Source organism: Myxine glutinosa, chromosome 13 (assembly GCF_964187855.1).
Source record: "Myxine glutinosa chromosome 13, kmMyxGlut1.1, whole genome shotgun sequence".
Lineage (NCBI taxonomy): Eukaryota > Metazoa > Chordata > Myxini > Myxiniformes > Myxinidae > Myxine > Myxine glutinosa.
In genome coordinates this window covers 45,739,551-45,757,927 of record NC_136273.1, presented here as the reverse complement: position 1 = coordinate 45,757,927, position 18,377 = coordinate 45,739,551, and the positions used below count along the sequence as shown (strand labels likewise).

At 41.7% G+C, this 18,377-nt stretch overlaps 1 protein-coding gene across 1 annotated transcript in view; it reads left to right on the top strand.

The window, feature by feature from the left end:
* DBH (dopamine beta-hydroxylase) overlaps positions 1 to 15,475 on the top strand; it is a 31,967-nt gene extending 16,492 nt beyond the window's left edge. Inside the window, exons 3-12 of the mRNA XM_068098472.2 lie at positions 1,191 to 1,445; positions 1,564 to 1,740; positions 2,816 to 2,918; positions 5,091 to 5,257; positions 5,638 to 5,781; positions 6,042 to 6,080; positions 7,324 to 7,383; positions 7,807 to 7,934; positions 13,742 to 13,904; positions 15,239 to 15,475. Coding sequence (XP_067954573.2) covers positions 1,191 to 1,445; positions 1,564 to 1,740; positions 2,816 to 2,918; positions 5,091 to 5,257; positions 5,638 to 5,781; positions 6,042 to 6,080; positions 7,324 to 7,383; positions 7,807 to 7,934; positions 13,742 to 13,904; positions 15,239 to 15,358 — 1,356 coding nt within the window. The 3' untranslated portion in view covers positions 15,359 to 15,475. The remainder of the gene's footprint in view (positions 1 to 1,190; positions 1,446 to 1,563; positions 1,741 to 2,815; positions 2,919 to 5,090; positions 5,258 to 5,637; positions 5,782 to 6,041; positions 6,081 to 7,323; positions 7,384 to 7,806; positions 7,935 to 13,741; positions 13,905 to 15,238) is intronic.
* The last annotated feature ends 2,902 nt before the right edge of the window (positions 15,476 to 18,377 follow it).

The window sequence follows — 18,377 nt, the reverse complement described above, 5'->3', positions numbered from 1 at the left end:
GCGCTTTGTTTCAGGTTTTCATTAAGAATATCTCTGTACTTTACTCCGTTCATTGTTCCCTCAACCATGACCAGTCCCCCAGTCCCTGCTGCTGAAAAACACCCCCAGAGCATGATGCCTCACCGTTGGGATGGTATTGGGCAGGTGATGAGCGGTGCCTGGTTTCCTCCAGACATGACGCTTAGAATTGAGGCCAAATAGTTCAATTTTGGTTTCATCAGACCACAAAATCTTGTTTCTCACAGTCTGAGAGTCCTTTGGGTGCTTTTTTGCAAACTCCAGGTGGGCTTTCATGTGTCTTTCACTGAGGAAATGCTTCCTTCTGGCCACTCTGCCATAAAGCCCAGATCGGTGGAGTGTTGCAGTGATGGTTGTCCTTCTGGAAGTTTCTCCCATCTAAACACAGGATCTCTGGAGCTCAGCCAGAGTGACCATCTGGTTCTTGGTCACCTCTCTTACCAAGGCCCTTCTCCCCCGATTGCTCAGTTTGGCAGGGCGGCCAGCTCTAGGAAGAGTCCTGGTTGTTCCAAACTTCTTCCATTTAAGAATTATGCAGGCCACTGTGCTCTTGGGAACCTTCAATGCGGCAGAAATTTTTTTGTCGGCTTCCCCAGATCTGTGCCTCGACACAATTCTGTCTCTGATCTCTGCAGGTAGTTCCTTCGACCTCATGGCTTGGTTTTTTCTCTGATATGCATTGTCAGCTGTGAGACCTTATATAGACAGGTGTGTGCCTTTCCAAATCATGTCCAATCAATTGAATTTACCACAGGTGGACTCCAATCATGGTGTAGAAACATCTCAAAGAAGACCAAGAAAAATGGGAGGCACCTGAGCTAAATTTCAAGTGTCATAGCAAAGGGTCTGAATACTTAGGTCAATGTGATATTTCAGTTTTTTCTTTTTAATAAATTTGCAAAACTTTCTAAAATCCTGTTTTCTCTTTGTCATTATGGGGTATTGAGTGTAGATCGATGAGGGAAAAAATGAATTTAAACGATTTCAGCATAAGGCTGCAACATAACAAAATGTGAAAAAAGTGAAGGGGTCTGAATACTTTGTGAAGGCACTATATATATATATGTATATATATATACATATATACACAAGACAATTTGTCCTGTGCCAACATTTTCAATCCTGCACGACACTCAAAATAAAATGTCACAAATTGTGTTTGTGTGTTACAGGATGGTACCACGCACGTGTTTTTCTCTTATTTAAATCGTCCTTTCAGTTCTGTTGAGGAGATCAACCTAATGGACCTGCCTCATTCCCTGCGCATGGTCCAGCTGGCAGGATCTGAAATTCCTATTCCTCATCTTGATCCGAATGTCTCATTTCTTGAGATTATCGTTCCCAGGGTGGCAGTTCCTCAACAGGAGACGACCTATTGGTGCCATGTGGTTCATGTCGGTTTGACGAGGAAACATCACATTGTCATGGTGTGTATTTTTTTTCATCGCAGTCAAGGTTATTGCAAAATCTACTCGAGGGGGTAGATGTATTAAAAGTAAGTAATTAGAAAGATAGCATACCTTGCACTAACCTTTGTGTGCCCAGTTTGAACCGGTGATATCTCGAGGAAATGAGCACTTAGTCCATCACATGGAAGTCTTCCAGTGTGATCCAGCTCTGGAGCCTCCAGCAAAGTACAGTGGACCATGTGACACTGGTATGAAGGCAAGGAGTCTTCGTTCTTGCCGTCACGTTTTGGCTGCCTGGGCTCTTGGTGCAAAGGTACTCAACATACTTCTTCACTAGTTTAATTCCAGGATAAGATGCCAGTAATTGATAACTTAACAAAATACAGAACATTGACTAGAATGGCACTCGGTAGAGAGCATACATCTGCCAGGCTGAACAGTTTATGTTTTGTATCCCACAAATAGGCCAAATCCACATCCGGATCATAACTAAAATATAATCGGCTTGTTTATGTGACCTTCTGAACACATCCACCAAGTTTTGGCAGAACGTGTCCACAACTTTTTGAGATATAGTGCTATATATCGTTTTTGCCCCTATCACTCAATGGTGAAGAATCACTTAAAATGATCAGATCTGGATCTTCCCCAAAACTAGTCAATTTGTTATTGTCGCACACCCATCCTGTCCACCACGTTTCATCCGAATCCGTCCATAACTTTTTGAAATATCCTGCTCACAGACAGACAAACAGACAGACAAACAGGGGTTGTTGTTATTGTTGTAGGCTATAGCCCGGAAAATTCTCTCAAACAAGCCCGTGGCACAGAGACAGCCGTTCGATCTCACAGGAGCGACCCAGACATCCCCCACATCCAGGATGGTGTATGCCTGCCCTCATGAAATCAGGACCACGAGAGAGAGAGAGAGAGAGAGAGAGAGAGAGAGAGAGAGAGAGAGAGAGAGAGAGAGAGAGAGAGAGAGAGAGAGATAGAGGGAGAGAGAGGGGATGAAGAAGAAGAAGAAGAAGAAGAGACAGAAACAAGAGGGAAAGGGCCGGTTCTTGGGGACCGATTGGAACTCTGACTGTGACCGTGCTGCCCTGACGAATCCGGGCAGCAGGGAGTAATGGGGAAAATTTGCCCCCCGACTTGCCTTGGGTGTTTGGCACCACGAAGAGGCTTCCCCGATAGTTGTACAAACCATGGGTGAAAACTTACGGTGGTGGAGGTAAAGATACATATGGAAAATAGGGGGATGGTGAATCAAGTAAACAGTAATTCTGAGGAGAAACAAAAATGAAACAGTTGAAGTGCTGAAAACTTCTTCATGGTGTTCAATAAACGTGTCAGTTTGTCCGTAATACCTGCTCTGCCCTTTTATACAGCCTTTCTACTATCCCGAGGATGTAGGGTTGCCAATGGGAGGGCCGGGATTCTCGCCATTCCTTCGTCTTGAAATTCATTACCACAACCCGCTACTTCTGGACAGTGAGTTCCACAAAGCATGTTCCAGTTGCTGTTACAAGTAATTACGGCCTTACTTTTTAACCGGGAGTACAAACACCTTGTGATTTCATTTATAACATCGAAAGAACACAATAGGAACACTTTAATCATTTAATCTTCACAAATTTCAATATCCCTCTTCAATGCTCTTTTAAGGGTGGGATATGGTGGGTTTGCAGAACCTATATAGATCAATTCTCTAAATAATAATTATATGCTTGTTTCTCCGTCTGTCCGTGTGTGACTCTCCTTTCCACCCATTGGGTGGACAGCTTGCCTGACTCCACCCACAATTGGAACCTGATAAATCGTACAGCCGCCATGCTGGTGCTATGCAAAGCCAAATACATCTTCGGAGCTGTTATTTCACAATCAGCATGCCCTCCCTATAAGTTTTCCTTTCAGTACAAATCAACCAAAACGACTGTTACAAGGGTCATCATGTATCAAAAGGTTGGAGCTGATAGACATCACGAGCCTTGTGAAGCCGACAGTAGTTATAGGCCTCAGCCTTCAGTCCCAAGGCTTCAGGCCTCCCATGTCATCCTATAGGCCAGTGCAATTGGAATCTATCACAGCTATACAACCACGACGTATTATATAAGCACATAGGCATGGGCACGTGCTTGCTTCAAACCTTTTTTTTTTTTTTTGGAGCGATCGAGGCTGCGGTCTGTTTTCTTATACACCACACAAATAACTATGTGGCATTCTCTTGAGCAAATGGCTTTACCGTGGAGGTTATGTGGGTCCTTGCTATTATTTTTGACTATTTTCTCTTGGACAACTCGACTAAGGGCCATTAAACCCATATCATTATAAAGGTCTTTGTCTGAGGAGTTCAGGGAATCTTGCGAGATTGTGAAAGAAAATATCCATTATCATTTACTTGTATCAATGTGTTACATTGATGTAACACATAAGGAAGAAGAGAAATTGTTTAGTTGTTTATTGGCCAAATTAAGCTGCTCGTGGTCACTTGAGAGTTGCAATTCCACGGGGTTTCCGCATATCTCACGTCATTGCAAGTGAGACAGGTGGCCGTGATAGGTCATGCATGTTGAAGCCGTGCTGTTGCTGTTTCGATTGTGGTGTCTGTGAAGTTGGCAATAGCATGATCGGGGAGGGCAAAATAGTTAAATATTCCGCTGTTTCAAAGATCGATGTGGGACTGCGAAGGGCATAAGGGAGGATATAGAGTTGGGGTTGGGAGGGGGAAGGAGAGCAAAATGGGACAGATAGGAGGGGGTTGAGGCTTTGTGGTGGGGGAGGGCGGCTGAGGATTTAAGGTTGGGGGGGGGGGTGTGTGTTGAGTAGTTGGGGAAAGGGGTTTGAAAGCTTGGAGTGGGGAGGGGAATGGAAACTGAGGGTTGGGTGGTGGAGGTTGAGTACTTGCGGTGGTTTGGGTGAGGTGTTGATGACTTGGGGTTTGTGGGAAGGAAGGGGGTTAGGTGGTGGTTGGGTCACATTTTACATTGTGTGGATGTTCTGCAGGTCCGTACTAATAACTAATAGTGTCTCATTATAAGGAACACGCGTTATAACAATTTTTGTTGCAACATAATTAACTTTTGATGGACTATCTTGTTTAAACAAATACATTTCAACTTGATATAACAAGCAGTGAAATGGAGATTGTTTTTTTCATCATCATCTGTTCAAGCGAACTCGGTTCGAGTGAGCATCTGTTCAGCAGAAGGAAGATTGTATTTTAATTATAGAAATCGGTTGAGCCATTGGGGAAACAATATAGTTACTAAAGTTATTTTTATTATTCAATGTAATTAAGTAATACTCTCTATTGTGGCCAGTTAATTAGGCCCTATTATGAGGAAATGGAAATTGCCCCCGGAGCCAGAATGAATTAACAAAGTAATTAATCATTGGTGTTTGGCTGTAACAATGGGGAGGGTGGAGAGGAGTATGGGGATGGTGAAGGTAGGGGGGGGGTCTCTTTTAAAATTATTTAATTTTTTATACATGGCCTAAGGCTCATAATAGAGTGACACACACAATCACACACGGACATACTGACGAGACAAACACTTAACACAGCCACTGAGCTTGGGGGAAGTTATATTTACTCATTTGAAGTTACTTGCGGGAAGTTTTTTGGTATAATAAAAAAAAATTAAATATTTTTGTCCCCCAAAGCTTCATTGGATAGCTCTGGAATACGCCTTCATATAACCCCACAACTACGAAAGTATGATGCTGGCGTCATGGAGGCCGGACTTGTCTACTCCTCTCGCCAGGCCATACCTCCAGGTCAAGCTGCATTCACCTTATCTGGATACTGCCCTTCAAGCTGCACTTCCACAGTGAGTCATAACTTTGTGGCCTTTTCATTATAGTCAAAGTTGCACTTGGAGAAAACTTATGGAATCGGAATCATTGCCCAGGTGAGGACTTCAGTGGGTCCGATAGGATGGTAGAAGGTAGCACAGACTGTAGAGGTATCACACATTCCTTTAAGCTATAAAATTTCAAATTGGCCAGCACCTTGGCCTTGTCCTTGGCCATTTGAGGTCTGGCACCCTCTCACACATTATGAACTCATGATCCATGGCAGAGCCTGGAACATGGTGAAGATAAATCACAACAACAACATCAGATCTCGGTGGAAACCTAATAATTAATGTAAGACTGTGGGGTTTTGTAAAACATTTTCCTATTTATGTGTTCCAATTTGCTCCCCCAGGCATTGCCAACACAAGGCATATGGGTTTTCGCAAGCCAATTGCACACACATCTGGCAGGACGTAAGGTGTTTACGCACCTCTTCCGTGCTGGAAAATATGTGCAGACACTGAACGCAGATGCTCATTACAATTCCTCCTTCCAGGTATGCTACTCTGGTTCTCTGGAACAATATTCAGCAGCCTTACATTTACTGCAGCAGATGGCATCTGGCAGGAGAGATTACACCTTGTTAAACCCGATGAAGAAACCACGAGGCAGCCACTCTGAAAGTCTTCCCCTTGTTAAACTAGCCCACAGGATGACATCACGTCTCTGGCATCCTCATTACATTCAGGGTGGAACAGTCTCCTAACTTACACAATCCTTACAGTAAAACTTGTTTTCGGTTTTGTTTCCAACCAGGAAATACGAAGACTAAAAAAAGAAGTCCACATTCTTCCGGTATGTTTTTCTTTTGTATATATTTGCTTGGGTGACATTTTCAGATACACACAGATGATAAAATATAAAATACAATTTTCATTTACTACATTCTAGCAACAACAACACAATAATACTGCTATTCAACGAGATCGGTAAATGCATATCCGAGAAATGGTTGAGGACGTTTTCAATATCGGGTTTTTTATACAACTAAAATGGCCGCCATTCTTCCAGTCGGCCATATCTGATCAGATCGCAAAATAAAGTGAGGTGCGCGTGTATGCCATCATGTACTGTGCTTTGGCCAAATTTGAACAAAATCGGACCATACATGTCCAATAAATTGTTGGGGACACGTTTAAGTAACAAAATGGCTGCCAGTCAACCATCTTGTATCTGATCTCGAAATCAAATAATGTGCATATATGTAAGCCATCATTCATTATCGGTGTGCCAAGTTTGAACAACATCGGTCAATGAATGTCCGAGAAATTGTTGAGGACGTGTTCAACATTGGGTTTTTTTTACAACTAAAATGGCCGCCAGTCTAACAGTCGGCCATATTTGATCGCATTGCGAAACAAAATGATGTGCATATGTACACCATCATGTATTGTCTTTGTGCCAAGTATGAACAAAATCGGTCCATACATGATACAGTACATCTCCGAGATATGGTTGTGGGCGGACGTACAGATGGACGGACGAGACCCAATAAATAAGCTACCGTTTCGGACTAAGTACAACGGGGGCTAATAAATGCTAATAATCGTTGTACATCGTTTCCTTTTGTACAAAACACCTTGTACTTCACCTGGAAGCTGCACTTTGAAAGCAGAAGGAAAGGTGCAGAGATTTGGGTTAGGGTTACTCATATCTTTCCCCAAAAAGGACCCCAGACTATGGTGACGTGGATTCCCGGGGTCGGTGAACCAGAGGTTATTGGAACCACTGAATTAGAAGCAAAAATAAATAAATAAACTGAAACCACGTGAAACAGGTGAAAAATAAATGGGTTTTACAAGTTTTTTTTAAATCATTTGTTGGACCCAGTAATTTGGCACAAAGACAATACAATCATGAGAGTATACATGTGCAGAAGATTTTGTTTTGTAATCCGACCAAAGACAGCCTTAAACTCCGTACAGCAAAATTACTAAAACCACAGGAGCTTTGACATTTCATGTGTTTTTCTTCTTGTTAAATTTAATAAGTTGCCTGATATTAATTTTCACATTTCCCTCTTCCCATTTCATGACAGGGTGATCTGTTGGTTACGTCGTGCGAGTACAATACAGAAGATAGAGACACAGTCACTCTGGTATGATATGGATGGGAATGAAACATTCAAAGGCGCTAAACATAATAAGGCTTTGCAAATTATAGCTGGAAAGTTGACTTGAGGAGGGCAGGGCGACGTCAAAAACATTTGCCCCTTTAAAAATAGTTGCAGGTCCTAAAAGATGGCATTTTCTCATGGCAGCAGGAAACTGGAAACTCTTCCAACGTTGGGGAAAATGTGACACCGGATGGAAACTACATTTGAAAAGGATGAAAATATGTGCAAGTTTCATGTCATGGTGAAAAGGGGAAATAAACTTCATCTGGGAAAGGTTTTTACCGTTGCCAAATTCAAAATTCCTGACTAATCTAGCGAGAGGAGGTTCAACATCGTCGTTTTACCTCATTTATGAATGACAAGTGTGCATAAGGTGCATCAGAGTGTTTCATTTATGCCTTCCAGGGTGGCTTTGCGATCTCGGATGAGATGTGTGTGAATTACATGCATTATTATCCTCGCACTGATCTGGAACTCTGCAAGAGCGACCCTAGTCTTACTCACCTGCACAAATTCTTCTCTTTTCTAAACAAGTAAATCCTTTGCAAACATTGCACTATTTTTTATTACTTTAAAAAAAAAAATTTGATAAGTAAGTTGATCACTCCGGTGTGTGTGTGTGTGTGTGTGTGTGTGTGTGTGTGTGTGTGTGTGTGTGTGTGTGTGTGTTTGTTTGTTTGCCTCTCCACTCACTTATACTTGCCTACAGGTCAGAATTTTAAACTGATCTTCACGAAACTTCACCAAATGATAGAGTTGGTGTTCCGACAGAATCCGATTTATTTTTGAGGTCAAAAGGTCAACATAGACCAAAGGTCAACACTTCTTCCGAATTCCTAAAATCCTCAATTTTCATCCGATTCACTTGAAATTACAATAGGATTTGCCTATCAGCGAACTTAAATCAACCAACCACCAACTATTTTTGAGATCAGCATCGGCCAAAAGGTCAACATAGGCCGAATTTCGAAAATTGTCAATTTTCGCCCGATTAACTTAATATTTGAAGACGATTTGCATATCAGGTCACTGAATTCAACCACCAATTATTTGTGAGGTCAAAAGGATGCTCTCCTGAATGCCACTCTACTTTGTGCTCTTTTGCCAAGTGTCGCTCTATGAGTGGGTTTTTATTGTTATATTATTTGTTTTACTACTTTTTTGTTGTGTTTTGGAAATGAGTGGTTGCATTTTTGCAATTTCTTTGTTTGATAATATACCAGATTTTTAAATTATATATACAATTTTATAAAGTTTACATATATTTATAAAGTTTATTGGTGGGTCGGGAATCAAAAAAAGACTACAGTTCAAAGGGAACAACAGCACCTATGTACCATCCTGTCAGACGCGCACACACACACACACACACACACACACACACACACACACACACACACACACACACACACACACACACACACAACAGTCTGTGTTGGGATATTTCACCCTGCAAATGGCTCAACTGTTTCCAATGACTGCGTTCACTTCAATTAATCTACTCATTACCATTCCCCAAGGTCGCCCAAATAAACCGAAATTGATGGCACACACACAGGATTGTAAGATGGTTCGAATACGTTTCTTACCTTTTAAAGGGTTTATTTATGACGATTATGGGGGAAAACGAAAATGAGACAAAATTTAACTTTTTGGCCTGAATGCAAAGTGCTACGTCTGGCGGAAACAGAGCTCAGCTCATCACCTATCTAACACTATCCCGACTGTGAAGCATGGTGGTGGCAGCATCATGCTATGGGGATGCTTTTCAGCGGCGGGGACTGGGACACTTGTAAGGATAGAGGAAACAATGAATGGAGCCAGATCCAGGCAAATCCTTGAGAACCTGCTTCAGAGTGCAAAAGACCTCTGACCACTGCAAATACACACATATATATATATATATATTGGATACAAGATCAAGGCTCATGTAAGAGCTAAAATGTGTAATTAAAATGTAATTTATGTTCCAAAAGGACAATGACCCTAAGCATACAGTCAATGCAACACTGGAATGGCTTCAGAACAAGAATGTGAACGTCCTTGAGTGTCCCAGCCAAAGCCCAGACTTGAATCCCATTGAGAATGTGAAGAAAGACTTGAAGATTGCTGGTCACGAAAGCTCTCCATCCAACTTGACAGAGCTTGAGCAAATTTGCAAGGAAGAATAGGAGAAACTCCCCAAATCCAAATGTGCAAAGCTGATAGACATACCCTAGAAGACTCAAAGCTGTAATCGCTGCCAATGGCGCTTCTATGAAGTATTGGCTCAGGGGAATACTTGTGTAAATTAAATATTTCTGTATTTCATTTTTAATTCAATTTGAAAATTGATTAAAAAAACATTTCTAAAAAATATTCCACTTTGACATTAATGGGGTATTATGTATCGATAAGTGACTGGATTTGGATTAAATTGGGTTTGTAACACAACAAAAGGTGAAAAGGTGTGAATACTTTCTGAAGGCACTGTACTTATAGCTTCTTTAAAAGTTTTTTTTTTTCATCGTTTCTTTCCACAATCCTATCTGGGAGGCATGAAAAATGTCCAGGCCACCCCAATTTCCTTGTTACTATGGTTTTTGCACATACTTGCCAACAATAGGGGCGGAATTCAGTGATTTTCAAAGGCCCATATTGTTTATGTTCCACATCAAACCCCTCCATAAATCAAACTTGCATTTAACACTTATGAACCTGGCTCAAACCCAGGGCACCCTCTGACCAACAGTAATGATTTCTAACTCGGTACAAACCATGCAATTCAACAGAAATTGTCGGCACACACACAGGAGGCAGATGGATTTTACACGTGTCTTACCTTTTAAAGGAGTTCTTTATAAAGAATATGGGGTAAAAGTTGAATCGGATGAGCAGTTCGGAATAAATCATACGAATCAACAGACACAAACATGGAAATGGAGACACGGAAACTTACATACAAGGGCATAAGAAATATAGGTACATGAAAATAACCGACACTAGGCACCACAGATCACATGTATACAACAATAGCATAATGCAGGTGAGGACTTTCTTTTGGCATGTGCGTGATGCAGAGTGATGGTGTGGTGTGTGTGTAGCTGGGGACAGCATCCACATTTCTGAAAGCCGTCCTCCTTGAGCAACGACAAAGGAAGCTAACGGCAAAGTGAATGCAAAGATGAGGCAAAACAGAGAAAGCAGAGAGTGGCCTTCTTTGTCCCCAAAAGGTTCCACTCCCTTGAGACATGCGCCAAGAACAAACCCTCGTGACCCTCTATCTAGGCGCTTCTTCTTCACCCGAGAGTCCTCTTGCACAACAGGAGCTCTTGTGTGCCCTTTTTCTCATTGTCTCTTCATCCTTCTGGGTGGAGTCCTCCTCCAGGCAGTCCTGCCTACGGGGCGGCCCCAATAAAAACAAATGTCTTTCCCTGCTTCCGGGTCCTACAGTGCATTATGCCACAATGGCTTGCACACATCAGCCTGAGAGATTGTGATGGCCTTTTTTTTTTTTGTATACCGAATCGAGGCTCGTGAAAGAGCTAACATTTACTTCACAAACAAATCGACCAGACAAACAAAATACACAAAAAGAGGGAGCGGAAGACAAGATGGGGAGAAAAGGGGAAGCACACAAACACAACATCCGAGAGCAGGGAGATGTGTGGAAGGGAGAGGGCCTGGGGGGAGGAGGCATGGGAAGGGGGGGGGGAGGGAGAAGTATAAAGCACAAGGACACCAAGGACTTCCAGGACAGAAGTTGGTATTTCAAAAAGGGGAATTGGGGTGAAATTAGCGGGGGTAGAAAAGATCAAGGTTTTGGATGGGGGAAGATAAGAGATGGTGGTGAACAGCTGTTTTAAAGACTTGGAAGGTGGAGTGGGATTGAAGAGAGTGAGGGAGTTTGTTCCAGAGGCAGGAGAAAAGAGGAATGAAGGAGTGAAGGTGAGCAGAGAGTGTTTCTTTTCTGAAATGTGCAACACTTTTGCCTTTTTGTGATGGGATAGCATTACTTGGCCCCACCCAAAAACAGGAGGTGTTTATGCATACAATATTACCCTAACTATTCTGTCTATAAATTACATATGCTGCCTCCTCAACATCATTTTTAACAAAACAACTTACTCTGAGAGGTCCCTGAAACATGGCAATCCAAACTACTCGATTCAACAAACCACGTTACGCTTACCAGTCTAGCTATGGATCCCTCCTCCCCACACTCCCTTTTCCACATAATACATATATACAATGTACTGGTGGGGGCATGCTTGCATGCAGAAGCTGGGATGGATCTTATGTGCAGACATAAAAAATTTAATATAAGCTTTATATATTTGATAAAGAAGTGGAAGAATATCAACAATGAGTAATCAGAATGAGCTCTTTGTTTAACAGTTTACAGCTATTGTGATGTTTAATGTAAATATTTTAAAAGTTAGAAAATAAAACTACTGTTTACATTGTAATCGTTAGCTCGGCAATGCTAAGAAGCAGATATTATGATTCTAAGTCAAAGACTAATGTTGAGGGTAGATCTGGAACTTCTATACCGAAGTGGAAACAAACAGTGATTATGATATTCTTGTAGCTGTTCCCACATTCCACATCGTTGACAACACATCAGCCAATTCGAGTTATCGTGCTGTTAACATCTTTCCTTTTTGCTACGGTGATTGAATTGAATGAACAATGATTTATTTCATAGACTGTAAGAGAGATAGCGACTCTATTTCTGATCTGGGTTCAATTCCCAACCCAGCGATAAACGCAGTACAGTACAGTAATGATTCTGGATGCTTTTAATAGATGATGAAGAAGGCATGCCTTACTGGGTAGAAAAAACGCTGATGCAAAGCATAAATTCCGTTTCCAAAAAACCTAAATTCCGTCTCTCCAAGCCTCTTCCCTTGACTGTTCCAAGGTGGCGGGTCTAAGCAAGCCTCGCTCCGCTCAGTGTTTTCCACCCCCTTTCCTTGGCGGCGTCCCTCGGAAGCATATTTCACCACCAGAGCGATGCAAAGATGCATGGAATAATAAAATTATTGTTTCTTTTTTTGTTTTGGATAATTGTTTTTGGCAATTTCATCTGTGTTTAGAGGAATGTTGAATGTATGATGCTGTGTCTGCATTCATCTTGCTGGGATCAAGCGATCTTTATTTTTTTCTGGGGTTTGCAGCAATGTGTTATATAAATACAGGGTGAATATGCACTGATGAAAACATGTTCTGAGTTTTTGTTATAACCACGGAACCTGATACAGAGGTCCGGCTGTATATTATGTAAACATGCAATATTTAAAATATGCTCATGGTTCAGTCTTTGCTGTGAAATGGACTACTCAGCAGAGGAAACCTACAGGAACAGCTGATTTTATTCTGAAATAATCAGAATCACTACCATTTAACACCGGTGGAGGCCAATTAACTTGGTGTGTGATTTTGAAGGTGATTTGTTGCACCTGAGCTAATTTACAATTGCTATTATAAGGGGGGTGGACACTTTTTTTTGTTGTTGTTGTATACAAAATCGAGGCTCGTGTAAGAGCTAACATTAACGACAAAAAACAAACAAACGGACACATAAGACATGTAATAAAGGGAGTGGGAGACAAAATGGGGAGAGAGGGGGAAGCACACAAGTACAACAGTATAGAACAGGGACATCGGGAGATGTGTGGGAGGGAGAGGACTTTGGGGGGAGGAGGCATGGGAAAGGGGGGTGGGGGTGATAAAAATGCATGGACACTGCTAGGACTTCCAGGAAAGAAGTCGGTATTTCAGATATTCATCAAGTTAGATTTCATCCAACCAAGATATCCTAGTTTTGTATTTTTAATTAATTTTCGGAATTTTTTAGAATTTGTTTTTCACTTGTAAGTTGTGGGTTACAATGTGTAAATAAAGGTGGAAAAAGTCTGATTTAATGCAATTTAATTCCAGGCTATAAGTCAACAAAAGTTGAACATTTTGAAAGGGGGTGTGGACTTTCTAAAGGCATTCTATATATGCATATATACGCTGCATGAACTTACTGGCCAAACTGCATCTGCTGAGTTTTTGTTTTCATTTCTTTCATTCAATCCACAACCTGCCTTGATTTTCATGTGTGGTCATTGGCGGAAAACACTCACTTCACTCACCAAATGAGGTAAATACACTTGTTCACTTCAAATGGGTCTCCACTGACACATCATTAGGTCAACTAGTTGGAGCGTCTCCACTGACACATCATTAGGTCAACTAGTTGGAGCGACAAACTGTCATGGCACAAATGATTGGCTGAATTAATGTTTGCTGAATGGATTGATGATCATATGTTCCTGACCTCACACCACATGTGGGAATAACTTCACCACAGGTACGGCAAGGAGGACATTTGCATGTGTTCACAAATGAGCGTGAATGATCAGTACAAACAGATCAATTGGACTGAAGCAAAGAATATGCACCTGCTTCGTGCTTTCTACAACATCTCTCCGATCGATGTGCATTGCAATACCTCCTTTGCAACGCGTTTCCCTGTGAGTGCTCGAAATTGACAACGCTTGTGATAGATTAATTTGACCAACTAATTTATAGTTTTACATGCCTGTCGCAGTCAGAACCTGAGATGTAAGGGAAGGTGGGATTAGTTGGAACATTTTTCATGAAAACTCATTATTACATAATATGGTCTTGTTTAGAAAAACAAGATATTCCACTCCATATATATATATATATATATATATATGCAGTGTACTGGTGGGGGCATGCCATAGGTATATCTGGGAGGAGGTGAACAAGGGAACTTCTCTTGATGAAGGCTAGTGGAGGCTCAGCGCTTGCTGGGTTGCTGGCCGAAACGTTGAGTTTTTTAAAGACAAAGCTATAGGTTGGAGAACGGAAAAATGGATATCGTGGATATATATATATATATCTATATATATATATATATATATCTATATATATATATATATATATATATATATATATATATATATATATATATATATATATGTAGGAGTTGCGGACAACGAGAGGGCAAGACACTACTTGGCTAGTTCAAAGCTCCTTTCTTCCAACAGAACTAACTCACTTCCGGAACTCACGCATCTTTTATAACACAAATCACTCTTAAGGGGGCGTGGCTCCAACAACCGAGCGCATGCCACGCCCATACCATCAATAGCCCCACGGGTCCTGTGCCTGTGCATTATGTCTCAATGGGGTAACCCCCCCATATATATATATATATACAGTCACGTGAAAAGGTAAGTACACCCCATGTAAAGTTTTGACTTTTTCAACATATTTCAACATACAGCTATTTGATCTTCATTTCAACAATATTGATAGATGAAGGTGATATAATATAACAAATATCATAAAACATTTACATTTTGTAGTCCATTGTATAATTTAAATACACATAAATGCAAATTTCACGTGCGGAAAAAGTAAGGGACATCGGGAGATGCAAAGGAATGAGTGAATGAAGGAAAGGAAGAGAGAGAGGAGAGGGAAGAGACACAGTTGGGCATATGATCGGCATGCAGAGAGAGGAGTGGGTGATACAAGATGGTGGTGAACCTCGGGTGCCTCTCCTGATAAAACTGACATATGTACAGATATTCAGCCCTTTCGGTCTCATCATCATGGAGCTCATTCCAAGTCGACCAGAAGGCTTTCAATCAAATACATCAGTAGTATTTATTATACTATATTATGTGGGAAAGTAGTCCTTTATAAATTATGTTGGATATCTTACTCGTTTTCATTAAAAGTTTCCATTTGCCCATTTGTGGCTTCCATGTGATCGATGCAAGACTGTGACATGTATAGAACATATATGTTACATGTGCCATGTTCCATACAGGTGAACTGGAAAGCGCTTCCTCTGCCCAACGTGCCACCTACACCACCTCCTTCACACAACTGCAACACATTGGACATTTTCACTTCTCCAACCGTAGATCTTCAGTCTGTGAATGACTGAGAATACATTCTGCCCGCTAATGAGTTCCTCATTCCTGTCATATCACATTTTATAATCGTGGAAAAAGCAGGAAATATCTGTGCTCAAGTTTGCAATAAAAAGGATTCAAGTTCATAATCTGTCTCTTTGATCTGCCTGAAGCAAAACCAACCACGGTCATGCGATGATGCACAAGAAACTAGAACGGCACTCAGTAGAGAGCACACCTCCACCAGGCTGAACAGTTTATGGTTTCTATCCCACCGATAGGCCGAATCTGGATTCGGACATGAACCAAAATTGAATCGGCATGTTCTTGTCACTTAACCAACTCGTCCACCAACTTTTGTGTCATAACTCGTCCACAACTTTTTTAAACATTATGTTATATATCGCTTTTCACCCAATCTCTCAATGGTGAAGAATCACTTCAGAAATTAAACAAGCGTTACGCCTAGGTCCCCCGTCGGTGAAGTTATGTGAGTTGACAAAGTGGAAGACGCAAGGCGGCCATCTTGGATTTTGACGTGGCGACCCAATTTTCAATAGCTTTCTTCCTTATGCCGAGATACACCCACACACCAGATTAGAAGTTTGTACTTCGCTTATTAGTCCCCGACCGGTGTACACCGGAGGGGACTATAGGTTTGCACGCCGTCCCTCCGTCCGTCAGTCCGTCAGTCCGTCACACAAAGAACAGTTTTCCGGACTTTTTTTCTAAACGCTTAACGCTAATGATTTCAAACTTGGCACATGGCTTCCTCATGATAAGCTACAGGTCAAGTTCGAACTTCACGACGTTTCGATCATTTTTAACAAAGTTATGGCACTTTGAACTTTGGTAATTCTGATAATTCTGATGATCCTTAACTCAGTGCCATTTTAAGTTTTAATTTCCTTTAAAAAATATTTTCTCTGCAATAATAGGACCGATTGAGATAAAATTTTCACCATATGATGGACTCGGTCTGTAGAATATTTTAATGGTAATTATGACGTCACAGGTCAAGTGGTTCAGCCGCCATATTGCTTTTCGTGAAAACACAAAAACCCCTTTTCTCTGCAACGGCTGAACAGATCGAGGCCAAACTTTGCAGGCAGAATCGCATACCCATGACGAACAAAAACGTCAACGAGCATGACGTCATGCGTCACATGGTTTCAGAGTTATGACGTTTTTAAGCATGAACCTTCAAAAACCGAGCTCCTCCCTCATTTTTGATCCAATCGAGGCGAAACTTCACAGATCTCTTCAGCACTAAAATCTCCTTTTGGAATTTGCGATAAGGCACGTGGTTTGGCAGATATCGTTAATTAAACGAAAATATTTTTTAAAAATGGATATTTCTTGTTTATTCTCGAGTTGGAGATGGCGGCAGGGATTTTCGAAGCTCCACACGGTCTCCACGTTTTCAAAGTTAAGTCTGTTCACAATTGTATTTTGTCGAAACTGTATTTATCTTTCGGTGCGTGAAGTTATAGTGTGCACCTTGGAAGTTTCTCGGTGTTTATCTTTCATAAATTAATCGTCTGTTTGCCGTGTCGCGAGCAAGGCCTTTGCCGCGTCGCGAGCGATTTGAAATCGAAGTTAAGTAATTGTTCCCATTTGTATTTTCGTTATAACTGCATTTATTTTATGGTGTGTGTACGTATATTGTGTCCCGAGGAAGATTTTCGGTGCAAATCTTTCATACCTGTATTGAAAATCGTGTTAATTCGTGTCGTGTCTTGAGGCCTTGTACAGTGTACAACCTTGAGGCTTTGTTTTTCTCTCAGCGGTCCGTCGTTTGTGATCCAATAACTTTCGTTCTCTGTTTTCCCAGTCTTTTCACCCCATAGCTTAATTCCTTGTGTAAATCTCAACTCAAAAAAAACAAAAAAAAAACATTTCCTTCTCTGTTCTTATTCCTTGTTCTCATTCGTTTATTCATTCTTATTCGTTCGTTCATTCATTCTTCGACCACGTGTTTCTCCCCCATTTCCCCAGATAGTTTTCACTGTTATTAACCTTCAATGTTTACACTTTCCCCTCAAGATCTGTATTCCATCATATATTATAACACCTTTTTCTTCTTCTTCTTTAAAAGGCTGCTTTCGACTTGCTCACCAAATCTATTCATCCCAAAAAAAAATTCCATCTCCTAGAGTGCCTTTTTTCTACATTCCCTAAACTCTCCTGCACTCCATCCTCCCTCTAGCATCCTTAAACGTATTTTTAACTCGAAGGTCACAAGAAACTCATTTTGCAATAAATGTTCGTTTCCCATAAATCGTACACTTTCAAAAATCCAATCTCACCCCTCCCCTCCAAATCTTCCCCATAACCCCTCAAATCCAAATCTTCCCTATCACCCCTCCCCTCCAAATCTTCCCCATCACCCATCCCTTTCAAATCTTCCCCCTTTCCCCTCCCCTCCTAATCCTCCCCATCACCCATCCCTTTCAAATCTCCCCCCTTGCCCCCTCCCTCCTAAACTACCCCTCACCCCTCCCCTCCAAGACTCCCCTCGCCGCTCCCCTCCTAGACTCCTCCCTCACCCCTCCCCTCCAAATCTCCCCCATATCCCATCCCTTTCAAATCCCTCCCCTTGTCCCTTCCCTCCCAAACTCCCCCCTCGCCCTCCCCTTCAAATCTCCCCACCCTCATTTCTTCTCAATTTCCCCCCTCTCACTTCCCCTCCTCAAAGCGACTTCCCCGCTTCTTCCCCCTTCCAACTCTCACCTCCATCTCCCCCAACCTTCTGCCTCGCTCTTCCCCCTCCTCAAATAACACCTCATTGTGCCTCACCCAATCACCATCAAACCTTTTGTCCGCCCATCCTTCCCTTTCTCCGAGCTATTCTGAAATCTCTGACACACCTTCAACAGCTCTCCCTACCTCTTCCACATCTTACCCTACCCCTCCGCCCCCCTGTTCTGTATCCGATGCTCCCCCTTCATTAACGGTATGGACCTCAAACATCCAGGGACTTCGTTCAAACTTAACTGATCTCTCCATACAGGTTGCTTCTGTCAAACCAGACGTGATCTGCTGAACAGA